The sequence below is a fragment of the Mastacembelus armatus genome, chromosome 5 (assembly GCF_900324485.2).
Source record: "Mastacembelus armatus chromosome 5, fMasArm1.2, whole genome shotgun sequence".
Lineage (NCBI taxonomy): Eukaryota > Metazoa > Chordata > Actinopteri > Synbranchiformes > Mastacembelidae > Mastacembelus > Mastacembelus armatus.
The window spans coordinates 5,650,262-5,667,286 of record NC_046637.1 but is presented as its reverse complement, the minus strand read 5'-3'; the positions used below and the strand labels follow the sequence as shown (position 1 = coordinate 5,667,286).

At 38.2% G+C, this 17,025-nt stretch overlaps 1 protein-coding gene across 1 annotated transcript; it reads right to left on the bottom strand.

The window, feature by feature from the left end:
- Positions 1-2,671: 2,671 nt before the first annotated feature.
- On the bottom strand, positions 2,672-14,734 carry lactbl1b (lactamase, beta-like 1b). The gene is made up of 7 exons (XM_026307618.1): positions 14,675-14,734; positions 11,218-11,389; positions 9,659-9,765; positions 8,543-8,700; positions 6,512-6,759; positions 4,920-5,025; positions 2,672-3,650 (listed from the first exon to the last, which is right to left on the bottom strand). Exons 1-7 carry the CDS (start codon positions 14,732-14,734, stop codon positions 2,672-2,674), a joined length of 1,830 nt encoding a protein of 609 aa, XP_026163403.1.
- Between the last annotated feature and the right edge of the window lie 2,291 nt (positions 14,735-17,025).

Genomic DNA, 17,025 nt, shown 5'->3' with positions numbered 1-17,025 from the left:
GTTTTACATTTTGGAACATATACTTATTAGCTTTCTTGTCAAGAGATAGAAAATCAGTACCACTCTTTGTCTGTGAGGTAAAAATGCAGCTATTACCAGGAGCAGGTTGGCTTGGCTTAAACACTGGGAACAGGGGAAACATTTAGCTTGACTATGTCAAAACATAATCTGAATTCCAGCAATCTGGCATTTTCACACTTTGGTTTATATGGATTGAACAAACCAGGTAAAATGTCTTAGTGAGTGAATTCCTTTAGCTAGATATTACATTAAAGGTGCAATGTGTAAAATTTTAAAGATTTAATGGCATCTAGTGGTGAGATTGCAGAATGCAACCTTCTGAGAATGATGCTGCAGCTAGAAGCTTATATTGCTATAAGGATGGGAATTACAATGAAAACCTAGCCTGGCTCCGACAGAACAACTAAATCCTTTAGGGTGAACCCTATAAAGCCCCCAGGGAGATTTTTGGGGCAAAATAAGTACATAAGCTGCCAGAAACAAACAATCTGATGTTTTTACTCTTCAGACTTTTGTACAGGTTAAAGAAATGAGATAGAAGTAGTTTTTAAGTGAACTTTAAAGGTGCTGTTAGGTGGATTTTTTTAAACCTTTGGACTGAGCCAGGCTAAGTGTTATTGAAGTTTCATGCGTCATTATTCGGAACAACACATATACTACAAACATACACTAGAAGGCAGCATTACACCATCGCAACACTCATTGTCAAATTACTGTATTACGACAGGTGTTTCCCCTACTTCCAGTCTTTATGCTAAGCTACCTGCAAGCTCGTATTGACTGTATGTAGCTTCATGTTAGCTGTAAAGGCATATGAGTGGTTTAATATGTCTCATTTAACTCCTCCCAAGAAAGTAATAAGCATATTCCCTGTTTCTTAAAAATTACAGTACATGTCACTAAAGAGGTTGTATGTGCACTTTGATTTAGTCTGTTTATTACAGTGGATAATATTGGTCAACAGTGCCTATGTATTCCACCTAATGTCTTATACTGTACCTGCTGTATGGGTCTATAGGGTGAATCCAGTGGAACAATCAAATCAGATCTGATGTTGTACACGATTTTTCATGTTTTGTTTTTGTGCTTCTGGTTCACAAAAACCAAATAAATTATTTTGTTGTGTTTCAGTGGAACTTGTCAACAAAGAATGTAATCTTTTACTGTGAACCTTACCTAATCTTGTTTTGTGTCTTTTTGCATGGCCAGTCATCATGTACCTGACTTGATTGGTTGGTGAGCTCTTGTTTACTGTAATTGCAAAGTTAAAAAGTGATTATGGCAGTTGTGCAGTACCTAATTTAAAAGCCACAAATAAATATGTACGAAGGTGTCCAAATATACTGTAGCTCTTATTTTTTGACCCATGTTAATGCTTGGCTACGTCTGATGATGCATTACTTTGATGACTGAAATATGATTGTGGCCTAATGCTGAAGAGTTTCAGTCATCAACATGATTGCATTGTGAGACTGTTGATTTTCTGAAGGCTGCATAATCCTCACGTGACATCATACCCAAAAAATGACATGCCTCAACAATAGCAGTGAATTACCACATAGTATAATTTGTATATTGGTACATTTTTGTTCCTACCATTCATCAGAATGAGCTTTAATCTGTGGGTTCTGACATTCGTTTGTATAGTTGCCAGTTCCAATATCTTCTTTTGTTTTCTTTTTTGTTGTTTTTTAAACTGGATAAAATGGATACAGTGGATTTATTTTTTAAGGCAGCATTGCATTCACATTTATCAATTCTAAAGCAACATCTTCAATTTATTACATTTCCATCAGATTCCCAGACAGTCAATCTAGTATAAAAGCTAAAACATCCTCCTTTGCCTTTTGAGGGTTATTTTTGTAGCTCACTTCCTGCAGCAGCCAGGGTAGTGTATTATTAATAGGGGTGTTGGAGGTTGAGATGAACTGGAATCCATTTTTAGGGATAACACAGCACCCACATAGGCAATGAAAAGCCTCTCTGTCCTTAATCATCTCTTATTCATTATCAAAATATTTTGCATCATAGTCATATGATTGTTGCCATTACTGTAAAGGCGTTATTTAAATAAAACTAAAGGATATTCATCCATCCATCCATCCATCCATCCAACCCCGTCATCTTATCCAGGGCTGGGTCATGGGCGCAGTAGATTTCCTTTTCCCTGGACACTTCCTGCAACTCTTCCAGGGGGACCAATATACATTAAGTCAAATTAATTAAATATTTTTTTTCTTTGAATGGAAGATAAATATGTATGAGTTAAGAACTGAAAATGAGGTTATTGTGAGCCAAAGTTCTGCTCTTGTAGCTCATAAAAAGGCAAGGACAGACGAGACCAGACCAATACTGCATTAGAGTGGTTAGAATAAAGGCAGGAAAAATACAAGGATCACTACAATGTGAATATTCAATTAGGAGGACCAGAATGTGGAATACATTATATACATCAGAAAAAAAAAAACATTTTTTGTACAAGAAATTATATAGCTGGGTGAATGTAACACTGTCCCATCAATCTGTGACCTCCAACAAAACTTCCAACTTTTCCATTTAGTTTCTCAGCATTTAAAGCTTCCTTTTGTTTATAGTCTCTCATAGCTCCCAAGAAGACACATTTGTCTTCAGGCCAGAGCATTGCTCATATTCAGCTTGAGAAAGATGGCCTGCGGGCTATTCTGACCACATTATATGTATTCAGTCCAGGTGCATCAAAACCAGGGGACAAGCCCTGCTTGTTAAACATGTAGAAGTTAAATAATTGACCATCTTGGGCTTCCAGGGACACTGTGGCTGTGCCAACTCGTAAGACACAAGGGTATTCTTTTTCAAACACTACTCTAAACACCCGGTCGACCAGGTAGTTGAGCTTTATTGTTCTGTACTTCTGTGGGATCAGATCTTCTATCTGAGGCCCAAACTGCTGCATGATCAGAACTCCATCTGACCCAACTTTGATCTCATAGAAGGTGATGTTGCTGTAAGTGAAAAAGCCTATGTAAGGATCTGGGTTGGGGGGAGCAAAGAGAACCTTCTTTGCCTCCCTGAAGGCCTTTTCTATGGCTGGGATGATGTGGTTATAGGACTTGGTGACCACATCCTGGTTCTGAGACCGGCTGCCAGCCATGAGCACCACCAGGCCGAGCTTAAGTCTAGGTACCAGGGAGAAGGTGGCTGAGTAGCCATCCAGATCGCCATCTTTACGCACTATCTCATAGCCCATGAGGTCATTCACCTCCCATGGCGTCCCAGTACGGTTGGCAAAGTAGTCCTTATTGCATCTAAAGAGTGGGGTCAGCATAATCTTTAATGAGTCTGGCTCCAGCAGCTTCCGGTGATAAGCTCCCAGCAGCATCATGGCAAGCTTAGCCAAGTCTGCTGCTGTGGAGAACATCTGTCCCGAAGGCCGGTACCAGCCCAGATCATAGAGCGGGGCTGGTTTTCCATTGGAGTACACCCCTACAGCCATCTGACTCTGCAGCCCTGGGGTGACGTCGAAGCCAGTGTCTTCCATCCCTAGCCGATCCAGGATGTTGTCTGTGATCCACCTCTGGTAGTCAACGCCTGCCACTCGCTCGGCCATCACATGGGCAAGTAAAGAGAAGGCGAGGTTACTGTAGTGACATCTGGATAGAAGCAAATTAAACATTCAGTTTGATGACCATCTTAAAAGCAAAGTGGGTTATGCAGAAAGTATTTTCCTAGTTGAAAATCATAACCTCTTTTACCAGTCTGACATTTTACTGCCAACAGATGAGAGGATTGATGCCGTGATGAGGATATGTAGCTTCAGACTTTTACTGTATCTGTGATGAATATGAAGCTACAGACGTCATCTAGTTAGTTTATCTTAGCAGAAAAACAGGTAGCAGGATGAACAAACGTGGACTAGCTGCTGGGTCCAAAAATAACAAAAAAACCCACCTCAAACGTTCACTGATGTTTAGGTGACCACACACATTATTAAAAAGAAATGTTAGCATTTACTTTTGACTTGCAGTATTGGTCTGAGTGAGGATATCTGACAACCACACAGTCACTTTAGTTTAGAACAAAGCACAACTTGTTATTTCTCACAAGTTTGATTTCTAAAGGTGATGATTTTCTCAACTTTGGTTACCTGAGCTCCCCACAGTCTAAACTAGCTGTATATTTACTGCACAGACAGAGGATCAATTAACTCTCAGCAGGAAAATGCAAAGACAGATTTCCAGAACAATTTAACTGGCAAAAGGCAATTGCCTGCTTGTGTAATAACAAATAAGATTTGATATCCGAGCTTAAACTTTTATTCGAGCATGCTTCTTTACTTAGTGTAATTGGTACACACAGATCCAGAGTGTGCAGTCGGAGTCGTGTCAATTAGACCTGACATTTAATTATACAGCTTCCTCAGGTAAAACTGAACTAATCTTTAAACTTTTGAGACACTTTGCGGGAAGTACAGCATGTTTTATGTCAATCTCACCTGGTGTTCTGTACTCTAGGTATTAATGCACTTCTCATCATGGACTTCAGCGATCAGAAATAAAATTGAAATTCTTCAGATCCAGTCAGGTTTTGTCAAAGTCAAACAGGTAAATTTCAGATGTTACCTAAAATATGTTTGAATAGACAGTTTCCAGCTATAAAGCTAGTTGTATTTGGTATGTGTATAATCTACTTTTTCAGTTTCATAATAAGAATATGCATATTGATATACTGCATACAATTTCCTTCAAATCTATGATTTCAAATATATTTGAATAGACAGCTTCCAACTGTAAACTTTGTTGTATTTAATCTTGCACAATAAAGTGAGAGAAAATGCATTTTCCTGTACTTTACTGTTCCAGTTGGCACAATAAGAATGTGCATACTGACAAAAGAAATCAAAGCAGCAAAACAAATCTTACTTGGTCCCTGGGTCTGCCACAAGGACATCATCTTGTAGCAGATTGATTGCAGATTGAGTTTTTCCTTTCCAAAGCAGATTTGTGGCCCGGAGTCTCCTGGGGAGGCCTGATCCAGCACACAGTAAAAATTGTAAATATAAACATTGTATTAGACTTTTCTTTTTTATTCTTTCTCTATCCTCCTCCAAAAATATATCTTCACTTTTTATTTCTGTTTTTTATGTTGCTTTATTGATACACAATACATCTACACTACTCCCAAAGTGATTATTATGTTCAGCCCTGATACATCGGTGATAAACAGAGACAGAGAAGGATCTTTAGTGTTATGATTTTTCTTCTCTCAGTGGTTTCTCTAATCTTTTATTCTAATTCATTGCACAGAGTGCTGTGTCGCAGATTGCAAATGTTTATGCATGACAGCAGCTGTTGTGCTGTGTGGGTACCTGTGGATGTAAGTGCTGAAAACATCCAGAACATCAGTAATTGTTACCTGTTAATATCATTCTAAACAGCTCACATCCTGCTATTACTGCTGATACTATCACTGCTGTATCTTTACTGCATATTCAAACTACAACATTTTTTTTTCATTTTTTGGAACCTTCAGTTCTTCAAACGTTGTTACTTCTGGTTAACAAGGAAAATCAAATAAACTATTGCTGTAATTTTTAGATTTGACTGCTCTTCTGCCAGATGTATTTTCACAGCTTTTCTGTGAGACCAAATGTCTAAAATGGCGAAAAGCAGCAAACTCTGACATTTGAGAAGGTTTAAAAAACACATTTGACACTGCTCCTTAAAAAACAACTCAAACTGCTTATCAAAATGATTATTCATTTTATGTTCATTGAGTCATTGTTGGATCATTTGTTGAAAATGATCAAATAAAATGAAAGCCTCATGACAGTAAATTGGACCCAGCATGTTTACATTCACCAAGTATGTCAAAATTTGTCATGTTTGTTTTTATTCCACCATTTAAGTTTCAATAGGTCTGTTCATTTGGGTCTAGTTTTGTACTGTAGGCTCCAGCAGATCCCCGTGACCCTGGTCAAGGATTAAGCGGGTAAAGATAATGGATGGATGGATGGAACTGTACTGTAGATTAAGAGATACTGTGTATAGTTAGATCTCAAAGCCTTGTAACATCACAGTAAGTGGGTTTCTGATAAGGTAAATGTGGGAGAAACTCCTCACTTACATCATCCACCACATGCTTTGTAATTAATTTAATAATATAGCCTTTCTGAGTCACAGAAACAGCAATATATTGCATCAACTCATGAAGCATTTAACAAAGCACTGTCAGACACACTCTTATTTCCCGTCTGTTCCCCTCCTTCCAACAAATCCACACCTTCCAACTCTTTCCTGACTGAAACCTTATGATCGTCAGTCATCAGCTTAGGCATTTCAGCAAGATCCACTTACCCTTATGATTTCAAAGCACAAATGAATTAATAAAAAATAAATGCACTTTCATAGCAATTATATGATGACATAAAAAAACGCTCATATAAACCTCAGGTGTTCAGTTTAATTTTAAGCTCATTTATTTTAATCTCTTCTATCTATTGTATGTGCTGTACCTGAGAGCTGGCTGGCCATCCTGCGCAGGGTGACTGAGGAAGAACGGATCTGAACCTCTCCACTGTCCAGAAATATCAGGCCGTCTGTCACATATTTCAGCTCCGAGTCTCTTGTTTTCCCCAAAGGATTTTTGATGGTAAAGTTCTCCACATATTTCTCCAGAGGGTCATCTAGGGAGCTAATTTTACCATCCTCCCAGAGTCTGTACAGCATCAGCGTTGGGAAGATTTTGGATAGGCTTGCAATTCTGAAAGACAAAGGGCAGAGCAATGCAAATGTTTTCTTAATCTGAAAATACTTCTTGACCGTTGGCACATTGATGCACAGTGTTTGTTTACTGCAAACTCTGAGCCCTCTTGACTGCCCCTCATCGCTTCGTCTATATATTTTTTTATTTCCATCATTTCCATATTGACACATCTCCTTCTGCCTGGATAAATTAGTCTCATACTGATATGGGATTTACTGTATATGTTTTTAAGACATTTTAAGAATTAGTTTCACATTTTAGTCATATATGCTCATTTGTTTTACTGCTGTGAGTCATGAGAAAGTTGACACCACTATCATAAATATCATGTAGTCATTCCAGGTAAATAAGGCGCTACAGTCACTTCTCTTAGCTCAACATAAAGACTGGAAACAGTGACTAGCCTGGGCGTGTCCAAGCTAAATGCTTTGCCAAGATTTTACAAAGATTGTGTGTTTTCTCAGCTTGACTTGTAACTTTCTATGAACTTATTTTCAAATGAATTAATTAAAAAGGAGCATGACTGTAGAGTGTATTGTAGAGGTTACTGATTATATGCAGAATCCACTTTCAATGTATTTGAATATACTGCTCTTTTATATGCAACATTTTTTGTTTTGGTACCTAATAATGGAAATATCTACTACAAAGTTGTTGACCTACTGTAAATAACAGTTCATTCCTACTCCTTGAAACTATCTGTGAATAACCACTGTCCCACAACACTTTCAAAACAATATTCATACAGTAGGGAATTATTTAAAAAACCCCTCTGTATGTGTCAAACAGACCATATATGAAACACATGGATGGATATAGTCTGACAAGAAAACACCATGCTAATTACATTTTAAACCGTTTGTATGCTCCACTGGCAAAATCATGGCTGAAAAACAGTGTAAAGTTTGTGGTAATAGGCCACAATGTTTTTCAATCACACACTCAATCGCATTTTTTTATTTGGTAATTGAATCCTCACAGATTTCAAAGATGGGTGTCCATTTTGAAAGCTCAGAAGCAAAATGTCAACTGTGACTGCCTGCATTGAAAATTGTGAACTGCAGCAAAAATGTTTTATTGTGGAAAAAAGACTTAAGTGGAACGTGGGCCCTTTCAGGAGCAGCCTGTGAATGTGTCAGAATACATACAGTGCACCTGAAAGAACTCGATATAATCTTCATGTCCCAACTTTTAAATGCCACATCTTACAAGAATTGAATGTGCTAAAAAACACACAGTTTTAGGAGTGTTTGTCATGATATAAAGTTCTGTTTGGATGTGTGTGTGTGTGTAGATGTGTGTTCTGGTCAAATAGTAGTTTACAACAAACTGTTCAACACAGAGGACAATTGAGCACATTTAGAAAATATGTAATTTATTTTTGTGGGACTGCTAAACTAAGTATTGCTCTGTGAAAGTTATTTTAAAGATACATTCCACCAATTTTACACATAAACCAAATAGGCTGAGGAGCAGTACTCAGTCTATAACCATGGTTGTATAATGGCTCTCTAGCTCTGGATTACCCTTCTCAAGACTGAGAAACTAAGCTTTACTTATGTCATCAGGACCCATCTTAGATGGGAGGGTGGCATGGTGATTAGCACCGTTACCAACAGCACAGAAGATTTAAAAAGATTTAAATCCTGCTCTGAGCAAAGTTTTTATTATTATTAGCCATTTGTTGTACTTTGTAGTTCTAATATATTTTATCTGTTTTGTTTGTCACTTTTTGACAAGGGTCTTGCAAGTCACCATTTTACCCAAGTGCAGTATCCACCTGTAGATTGTGTACTCGTTCGGTGGTCCCGAGAGAGGGTCACTGCCATTTCTCTTTCCAAAGTTGCCAGTCCACAGAACAGTGTCATTTAAAATCACAATGGCTGACAGGGCGGGAAGGCTGATGGCGTTGATGCTCTGTCGGAGTAAAACATCCACCTGGAAGAAACACAACATGAAACGAGGACTTTACTGTGCAACAGCATCCAGGGAGAAATAAAGGATGAAACAGTAGAGACACAGTATGTACTGCATGAAGTAACACAATCAATACCAACACTCATGCTCTCCGCTTTAAACCTTCAGGTATTAAGTTGTCAAATCACATCAGAGCTCAAATGGGATTCCCCCAAAGGATTTTTATTTTCTTTTGTTTTGTGTGCTTTTATTTTGGAATCCCTTGTTAGCTGTTATATGAAACCCTGGAGCATTAATTAGTTTTCCCTCTTTGCCAAAGATACAAGAGTCAAGACAAACAAGACAGCATTTCACTAGAATAGTGTTAAATTTGTTAACAAAGACAATGACAAAAAATGTTCATTAACCTTTTTTCTCAATCACAATGACTAGATGCTAACGGGCAAAACCCTATATATCGCATGACAGAAAATCAAACAAAAGGAAACAAAAGGATGAAAATGACTAAAATGTGACTAAGATGATGTTTTCATCTGAAGACTAACTCTAAAACAGCTGCCAATGCATTTGCAGTACAGCTTTAAGTGTTCAGGTGCTTTTCTCAGTAACTACAGACTGAAAGCTAACTGGAACTCCTGCTTGACATAATGAATGTGATGGTTTTTTAATTAAATGCGATTAACAGCATGTCTTCATTACTAATTACACCCCCTGCTCTATATACTCTCTCCTATGTCTGTTAAGTAGTTCATCAATGGGAACACTGCTGCTTCCTGCATACAGAAACTGAACCTTTTCCTCAGGCAGACACTCAGTTTTCTAGCCATCATATCTTTAATCTCCTTCTGTCAACAGAAGCAATGGCATTTGGTGTGAAGGATTACCACGGTCAGCCTGTAAATTTTCTCAGACTTGATTGGGCATGATGGAAATCTGACTGCTGATCTAAATCAGTTTGCAAGTGAATGACTCCTCTCACCTTTTCCAGAGCATCTTTCAGACTGGGGATAGGATGCTCCAGTGGGAGAGGCTCTGGGAAGCGGGGGCACATCATCTCTGATTTGACATTGTGAGTAATTCCTTCATCTGGACAGTGGATAGAAAACCGAAAAAGAGAGGAAGCAGAGGAGGGCAGGCTGTTGTAAGTCCCACTTGATATTTAATAGAATTATGTATTGATGGCACAAAGGCTGGCACTGTGTTATAATTGACTAGCCTGGGGCTTCATTAGTTCTCTCTGCTTCCCAATGAACCCTGATCCTGATCTTATGGGATCTAATTTGACAACATACATGATATACAAGTTGCAGATCAAATGAAATACAGCCAGGTCCCACAGCCAGGTCCCACTGTGAACTCTGGATGAACAGAGTTATTTCATTGCAGCTTCAGGCCATTATTTGCCTTTTCATTCTTAAGAACTACAACAGATGAAAAATTCACTTCACTGTGGAATATAAAAAGGCACCAAAGATCATCTGGTGTTCCTTTAGTAACACAGAACCATCCAGATATTACAAACCAGAGCAGAATAAATCATCTTTCTGTGCTGTGTATAAAGAATCTGACGAGATGTTACACATTTTGAAACCAAACTTATGTCCAATGCCAACTTATATCTAAAGCTCTACTGGTACAATTGGACATATTCTGGCATATTATGGGGTGTGACATCAACACTAAGCTTCCAGGACTGAAGGCACCACAATGGAAGCCATTTTGCATATTTCATTAATTCGACATCCAGTCAATCTTGTCTGTATTCTTTGATTTTTAAGTACAGCTTGTATTGTGTAAGAAAATAAAGTTCCAGTTGCTTTTAATTAACACTGCCTTTTGAAATCTTTGACTCATTATAACACTGCCAATCATACACACTGCCATCAAGCACAGCAACTGTGGGCTGATATTTAGCAAGATATTGTTTTATCTCATAAGAGAGTGTTTGTGTTTTAATTGCAAGATCTGTATGTCAAATGCAAGTTAGACAGTTTTACAAAAAAATGAAGTGTGGCTCACTTTAAGCCTTAACCCCACCCCCACCCAAGAAGCTAAGGCCTAGGCTTCACAACTGGTAGCAGCAGCTGACTAAAAAGGAGGGAAAACATGGCTCATAACTTGGGATTTGCTGATGATTTGAAGGAGTGAACAGTAAAAAGGTAAAGTGTTTTTTGCTGTGTTTTTACATTTGTCTATCGAGGTGTAAGTTTCCTGCTGGAGTGAACAGAGCTGAGAGATTTGATGCAGTTGTTTACTCAACCGTGTTTTTTAGTTTGAAGAAAAAGGTCTTATTTTACCCAGAATTCATAACAAATGCTGCATGTCCTACTTAAATAGTTTTGATACATTTAGACACCTAAAGACTGACTATTAGTTATACCTCAGCCCTTGACTAATCTCAAATAGTAGTGTCAAGATACTATATGATAAAGGTTGTTTCGCTTTAAAATATTATTCAACAGTCAGTAACAATATTCCAGAGGAAAAATAAACTTATGTAGTGTAGTTACAGTGTAGTAGTAACAGTGCTGGCCTGACCTGGAAGAGCCTTTGGCAGCTGATATTGCCAGAAGAAGCATCCTGTCATCACCAGTGATAGAGCGAGGAAGAACACCAAACCCAGCTGGCTCCATTTCACCTTCATCCTGTTGGTTTTTGTGGGTCCTTCAAATTTGACAGTGGCAGCGGGAGCAGCCACAGCAGGAGTTGTCTTAAATACACATACAAAAGAGAAAAACACAGTATAGATGATTTGAACTAGTGTCTACAATCCAAAGGTTATAGACTTCTGAAAGTTTCTCACATTTACAGCATCTGACCAGACATTCTCCTCCATGCCACCTGTTGAACTGTTGATTTCAGTTGTAAGAAATTATATCAGACTTGTTCATTATACAAATGACTATATAGTGGCTGTACTTAACAGTACTCACCACCTGATCCTTCACAGGATGGATTACCAGTGAGACAGAAATCCTCTTATCACTCAATCAACATCCTAAACTCAGAGTTAGGTTTATTTTGTAAGCGATTCCTACACCTCAAAGGCAGTAAATGGTGTCCCGTGAGGGTTTCCCTAAGCAGGAGAAAAGCACAGGCACAGACTCCCATCTCTGATTTCTCACTCACTGGCTGTAATCCTGGGGCATCGCTCTCCCGTCCCTCACAATTCAATTTCCTCTCTGGCAGCTACGGGCCGTTGACATCATAATCCCCAGATTTACTCCACCAAAGAGGCCAGGGAAATCTTAATCCCTAATCCCCATGAATCAAATCACTTCAGGTCAGCTTCAGCTTGTGGAACCCAACACTGAGTTGACAAAGATGGCACCCACTCAGCCAGGGTGATACGGTGTGCCTTTTGGCCAGAGCATGAGCGGAAAAACACTGTCATTTGGACGCAGCACATTTGGATGAACTGGATGAAGGAATGGCAGACAAACTGGGATTGCTGTAGGGATTTGAAATAATGATCAAATATAATATTGTACTCCAGCTCATTCACTCTAATCACTGGCAGCCAATTTTTCAAATAATGACATATCAGTCTATTATTTGGTTGTTTAACATAAACACATCACATCATCAAACCTGTCTCTGATAGGGATCCCTAAAAAAAAACAAATGAAAGATTTAGTAGCATCTAGTGGCGGGATTGCAGAATACAACCGTCTGAGCACCCTGTGTCCGGGTATGAGGGAGGGTGTTTTAAAGGTCATCACCTTTAAAACAAAACACCATTCACTGTCTAGAGCCAGTGTTTGGTTTGTCTGTTCTGGGTCTCCATTGAAATATGTTGGTGAAAGAAGACCTTCTCCCTATGTTTATGTGAAAGGCTCATTCTAAGATCAAGAAAATGCAACAGTTGGTATTTCTTGTGATTACACACTAATGACAACATATATATACATACTATATGCACATATGCTCTAAATATAATACAATAAACCTTTAAATTGTGATTAAAGTGGCATTTTAGAGTTGAAAAATAAATTTGTACGACTATTGCAGGCAATTATCTGAGATCCTCTCCAAACATGTTTTAAGATCTAAAAAAATGTCCTTTTTGGAATAATCATTTTTGTCTGACATCAAAAACTGTTAATTATGTACTTAAACCTAAAACCTAAAATATATATCTGCACCTTTAACCTTACTTAGAAACCTGGAATCCATGAATAAGTAAATGCTGTTTATTACAAGAGTTTAACAGCTTGTTGCAAAGTGTCTGTCTTCCCACACTCAGAGTAAGCCCCATCATAATGCATACTGGTCCATGATTGGTCTCAAAACTAGTTCAGATTTAAAATGAACATAGAAAGTAAAAAAGCTTCTGAATGTGCTGAATCCACAAGCAAGAAAGTACCACTGGATTTACAGGATTTTCAAATCAATGTGATAAAGTGCTTGTGTTACAGGTGTTTAATTTCAAAGTGCTGAAGATGACTTTTTTTTTTTAATCTTATGTACATAAGATTAAAAAAAATGTATTTCAGGACTCTGAAAACAGGGCTGATGCAAACCTGGTTATTTTATCATAAATGCTTCTCAACTGATTTAAAAAAAAAAGTTCACAATATCTATCAGTATCTCAATGAAATTAGGTTTCACCTCATAAAATATTTGATTTCACTGGCAGCTTATATAAATAAAAGAAATCTCAGTAATAAACAGAATTTATCCGTTATTGGGTACATCCAGTGTCTTTCAGTCAGCTTAAACACAAGATATTAATGGTTTGTCCAAAGCTCAGCACAGATTATTTTGTGATTTTTTTTTTATTACTGAATGTATGATGAAAGTGGGAAAATGAAGTGTGAAAGCTGGTTGCATAACCTGTGATAGCTGGAGAGCACAGCAACTGGCCTATTTCACCAGAACCAGGACACACACCCACTAAACTAAACTAAGCTGGTACCCTGAACTCTAATGATTTTTCACAGTGGGACCAGCATCTGGATCCAGTTCAGGTTTTGGTCCTCACAGTGTTAGATATTCCAGGAGCACACAAACACATGGAGACATAACTTCAAAACATTTTTAGTTTAACAGACATCTTGGTGTATTTGTCAACTCAGCTCCAGCATGTTATTGTGTGTCAGAGTGTCTTTGAGTTGGTACAGTACATTCAGAAAGTATTCAGACCCCTTCACTGTTTTCAATTTTGTTATGTTGCAGTCTGATACTATGCTTGTTTTAAATTCTTTTTTTTTTCTCATCAATCTACACTCAGTGCCACATACTGACAAACTAAGAACAGAATTTTAGGAATGTCTGTAAATTTATTAGAAAGAAAAAACTGAAATATGACATTTCCATAAGTATTCAGACCCTTTACTCAGCACTTAGTTGAAGCATCTTTTGCAGCAATTACAGCCTCAATTCTTTTTGGGTATGACACAACAAACAACAAACTTTCACATCTGGATTGCTATTCTTCTTTGCAAATCCTCTCAAGCTCAGTCAGGTTGGATGGGAACTGTCAGTGGACTGCCGTTTTCAGGTCTCTCTAGAGATTCAAGTCAGGGCTCTGGCTGGGCCACTGTAGGACATTCACAGAGTTGTCCCTATCAACAATCCTGTCTCTGAGCTCTGCAAGCAGGTTCTTTGACCTCATGGCTTGGGTTTTGCTCTGATACCCATTCCCAGCTACGAGGCTTTCTATAGAGAGGTGTGTGTCTTTCCAAATCATATCCAATCAATTTAACTTATAACAGGTGGACTCCAGGGTGTAGAAACATCTCAGCAACAGTCAGTAGAAATGGGAGGCACCTGACCTAATTTTCACATGTTGCAAAGGGTCTGAATGCTTATGCAGATGTGATATTTCAGCTTTTAACATAAACATTTCTAAAATTCAGTTTTGACTTTGTCATTATGGGGTAGCAGTATCAGGCTGCAACATAAGAAAATTGAAAAAAGTGAAGGGGGTCTGAAAACTGTCTGAATGTACTGTGTGTGCAGACAGGAGGATAAACGTGTGTGCAGTTGCTACCTGTGCTTGAACCCCGTCCACTGAGGTCTCTCTAAGGACTTTACTCTCTGTCTTGCCCATGGCTTTACTGCATCAGCTGTTATACAAAAAACACAAACATGCAGTTATTGTTTATGAACATTATCTGTCTTTTCTGTTTTTAAGCAAAGAAGATTTCAGGTTTCTAATCATGTTAACCATGCTTTCTGTGACGCTGCCCTCCATACATAAGAGCCCCAGGTATTGAAATAGAGGAGGAGGAGGAGGCGAGAGCAGCAGCAGCAGCAGCAGCAGCAGCAGCAGCAGCAGCAGCCAATATCTTTTTGTGGCAGATTTTTGGTATTGGTGGAGCAGCTTGCATTGCTTTGATTTATTTTAGGCGACAAAACACACTGAAAAACATCTACCCTGTGCAACACTGAGCTGTTGCACAGGGTAGATTTAGGGTGGTGGTTGACAGCTAAAATTAAACATGGTAGTGGTTGTCAGGATACTGAGCTCTGTTATGTGCAGTTTGTAAAGATAATGTGAGATGGGATGATGTACAGCTGCTGATTGTGTCCAAAAGGGCACAGAGATGAATGATGATACAGTTGTAAACCTCATTTATCTTTTTTTTAACCATTTGGTTTTAGATTCTACTTACTAACACATTAATAAGTAGGCTTTTTATAATTTAAGGGCTTGACTGAAAGAACGAGGAGAGGGAGAAGGTCAGGATGCAGCATTAGAGACAGCAACATAGTGCAAATGGTGCAAATGATAAGGAAAAAAAAAAACAGAGCCTTATTCAAAACCAGCAGTCAGCTGATAGAGATGCAGGCTACAGACTTTGAGAGGCACAAGACTTATCTTAGTGATATTTTAATCTATATTCAATCTGGTATAAAACAACTGACATATATTAAAACCAAGACTGACATTAGTTTAATTAGCCATTAGCTCAATGTGTGTTCTTACTTTTATAATTGAAAAACTATGGGAGACTGGGTGTGAGAAGTTATTTGCATTTGTGTACAAGTAGGGGCCTCAGCCCAGTAGGAGCTGTGCAGCTGGAGATGCAACTACGTGCTTATGTGTTCTGTGTTGTTCCTTTCCTTGCAAGGAAATAAAACTTGGACAATTTGGTAAGGGTTTATGAAAACTATAAACTAATATTACATTTAATATGTGTTCATAATTATTGTAAGTGTCAGATAACTCAGACACTAATGCAAAGTATATAACAGACGAGGTGTCATCCCTCACACTTTGCCCAAAGGTCAGATATGGTTGAAATGAAGAGTGAGTGCCAAAGGTGCTAAAGGTGAAAGTGTTTATGCGTGTACAGAATGGTCAAACTAAAATGTTGAGTCAAACACTTAATGTTAAAGAAAGGGCCAAAGCAGAAGTACAAAGAGTGTTAATAGGGAGGGCTTATGAAGCTGGACTGAGAAGTTGGAGTCTATTGTCAAATTGATTGAATTTAAGAGTAAACTAGTTCATGATTGAATATAATTTAATAGGCATTTGATTTTTTTTCAGTCAAACACTACCTGCCTTTGTTCAGCATGTTCAGATGACAATAACCTCAAATCATGATGACCTATTGATGACAAAGACTACACATTAAATCATGTGACTAAACATAAAGCAAAGTTATTTGCTTCACAGGCACCGTTTGCTGGTGACCCACTGTGCGAGGCAGGTGCACCTGCTGCATAACTTGAATTGCACAATGTTTATTCACTGGATGTTCTTGCTGAAATGATTTCTACAAAAACACAGTAACTACGAGAAGAAGTGGTTTATGCATGTTTAATCCTTTTTTAATCCTTTTGCAAAGACATTAAAGAAAAAAGGCTGTAATGCGCCTTACATTTCATGGCCTTTAAACTAATCAAAATTCCATCTGATATTCAGCACTAAACTAAAACCTGACATGGCGTTTCTACATCATGGGCATTTCAGTCCTTGTTCAGTTTTAAGGGAGTAATGAGCTGAAATCAATTGCTGCTTGCAGAGCAGCTTCTAAATGTGCTGACTAGATTGACCAGGCTGCATTATGTCAGCCTTTGTATTTAGTTGGCTGTAGAAAATGATGGTCTTGAAAATGGTCTTTTCAAATGGGCAATAACTTTTTATGTTATGTCAGTCTCTGTTTGGAGGCCAGCCCTGTGAGGGCTGTGCTTTGAGCTGAATAATATGATAATGCTAACATGCTGATGAGTAGAGCCCTCTGCACAATTTATTTGAGCTAGCTTGCTCAAATGCTACAATTGTTAAATAATACTGAAATATACAGTTGAACTTAATGAGCAAATATTTGGTCATAAACCAAAGTATTGGGCAAATTAAAGTGTTGATATTAGATGGAAATTGCAGTAAGAATC

Bases quoted from the DNA above. Each gene is read 5' to 3' on its own strand.
- lactbl1b (XM_026307618.1), bottom strand. From the start codon at position 14,734: ATGGGCAAGACAGAGAGTAAAGTCCTTAGAGAGACCTCAGTGGACGGG. The intron at 11,390-14,674 runs GTAGCAACTGCA...TGTGTATTTAAG, and splicing joins TGGACGGGGTTCAAGCACAG to ACAACTCCTGCTGTGGCTGC. The intron at 8,701-9,658 runs GTGAGAGGAGTC...TGTTTCTTCCAG, and splicing joins TGAAAGATGCTCTGGAAAAG to GTGGATGTTTTACTCCGACA.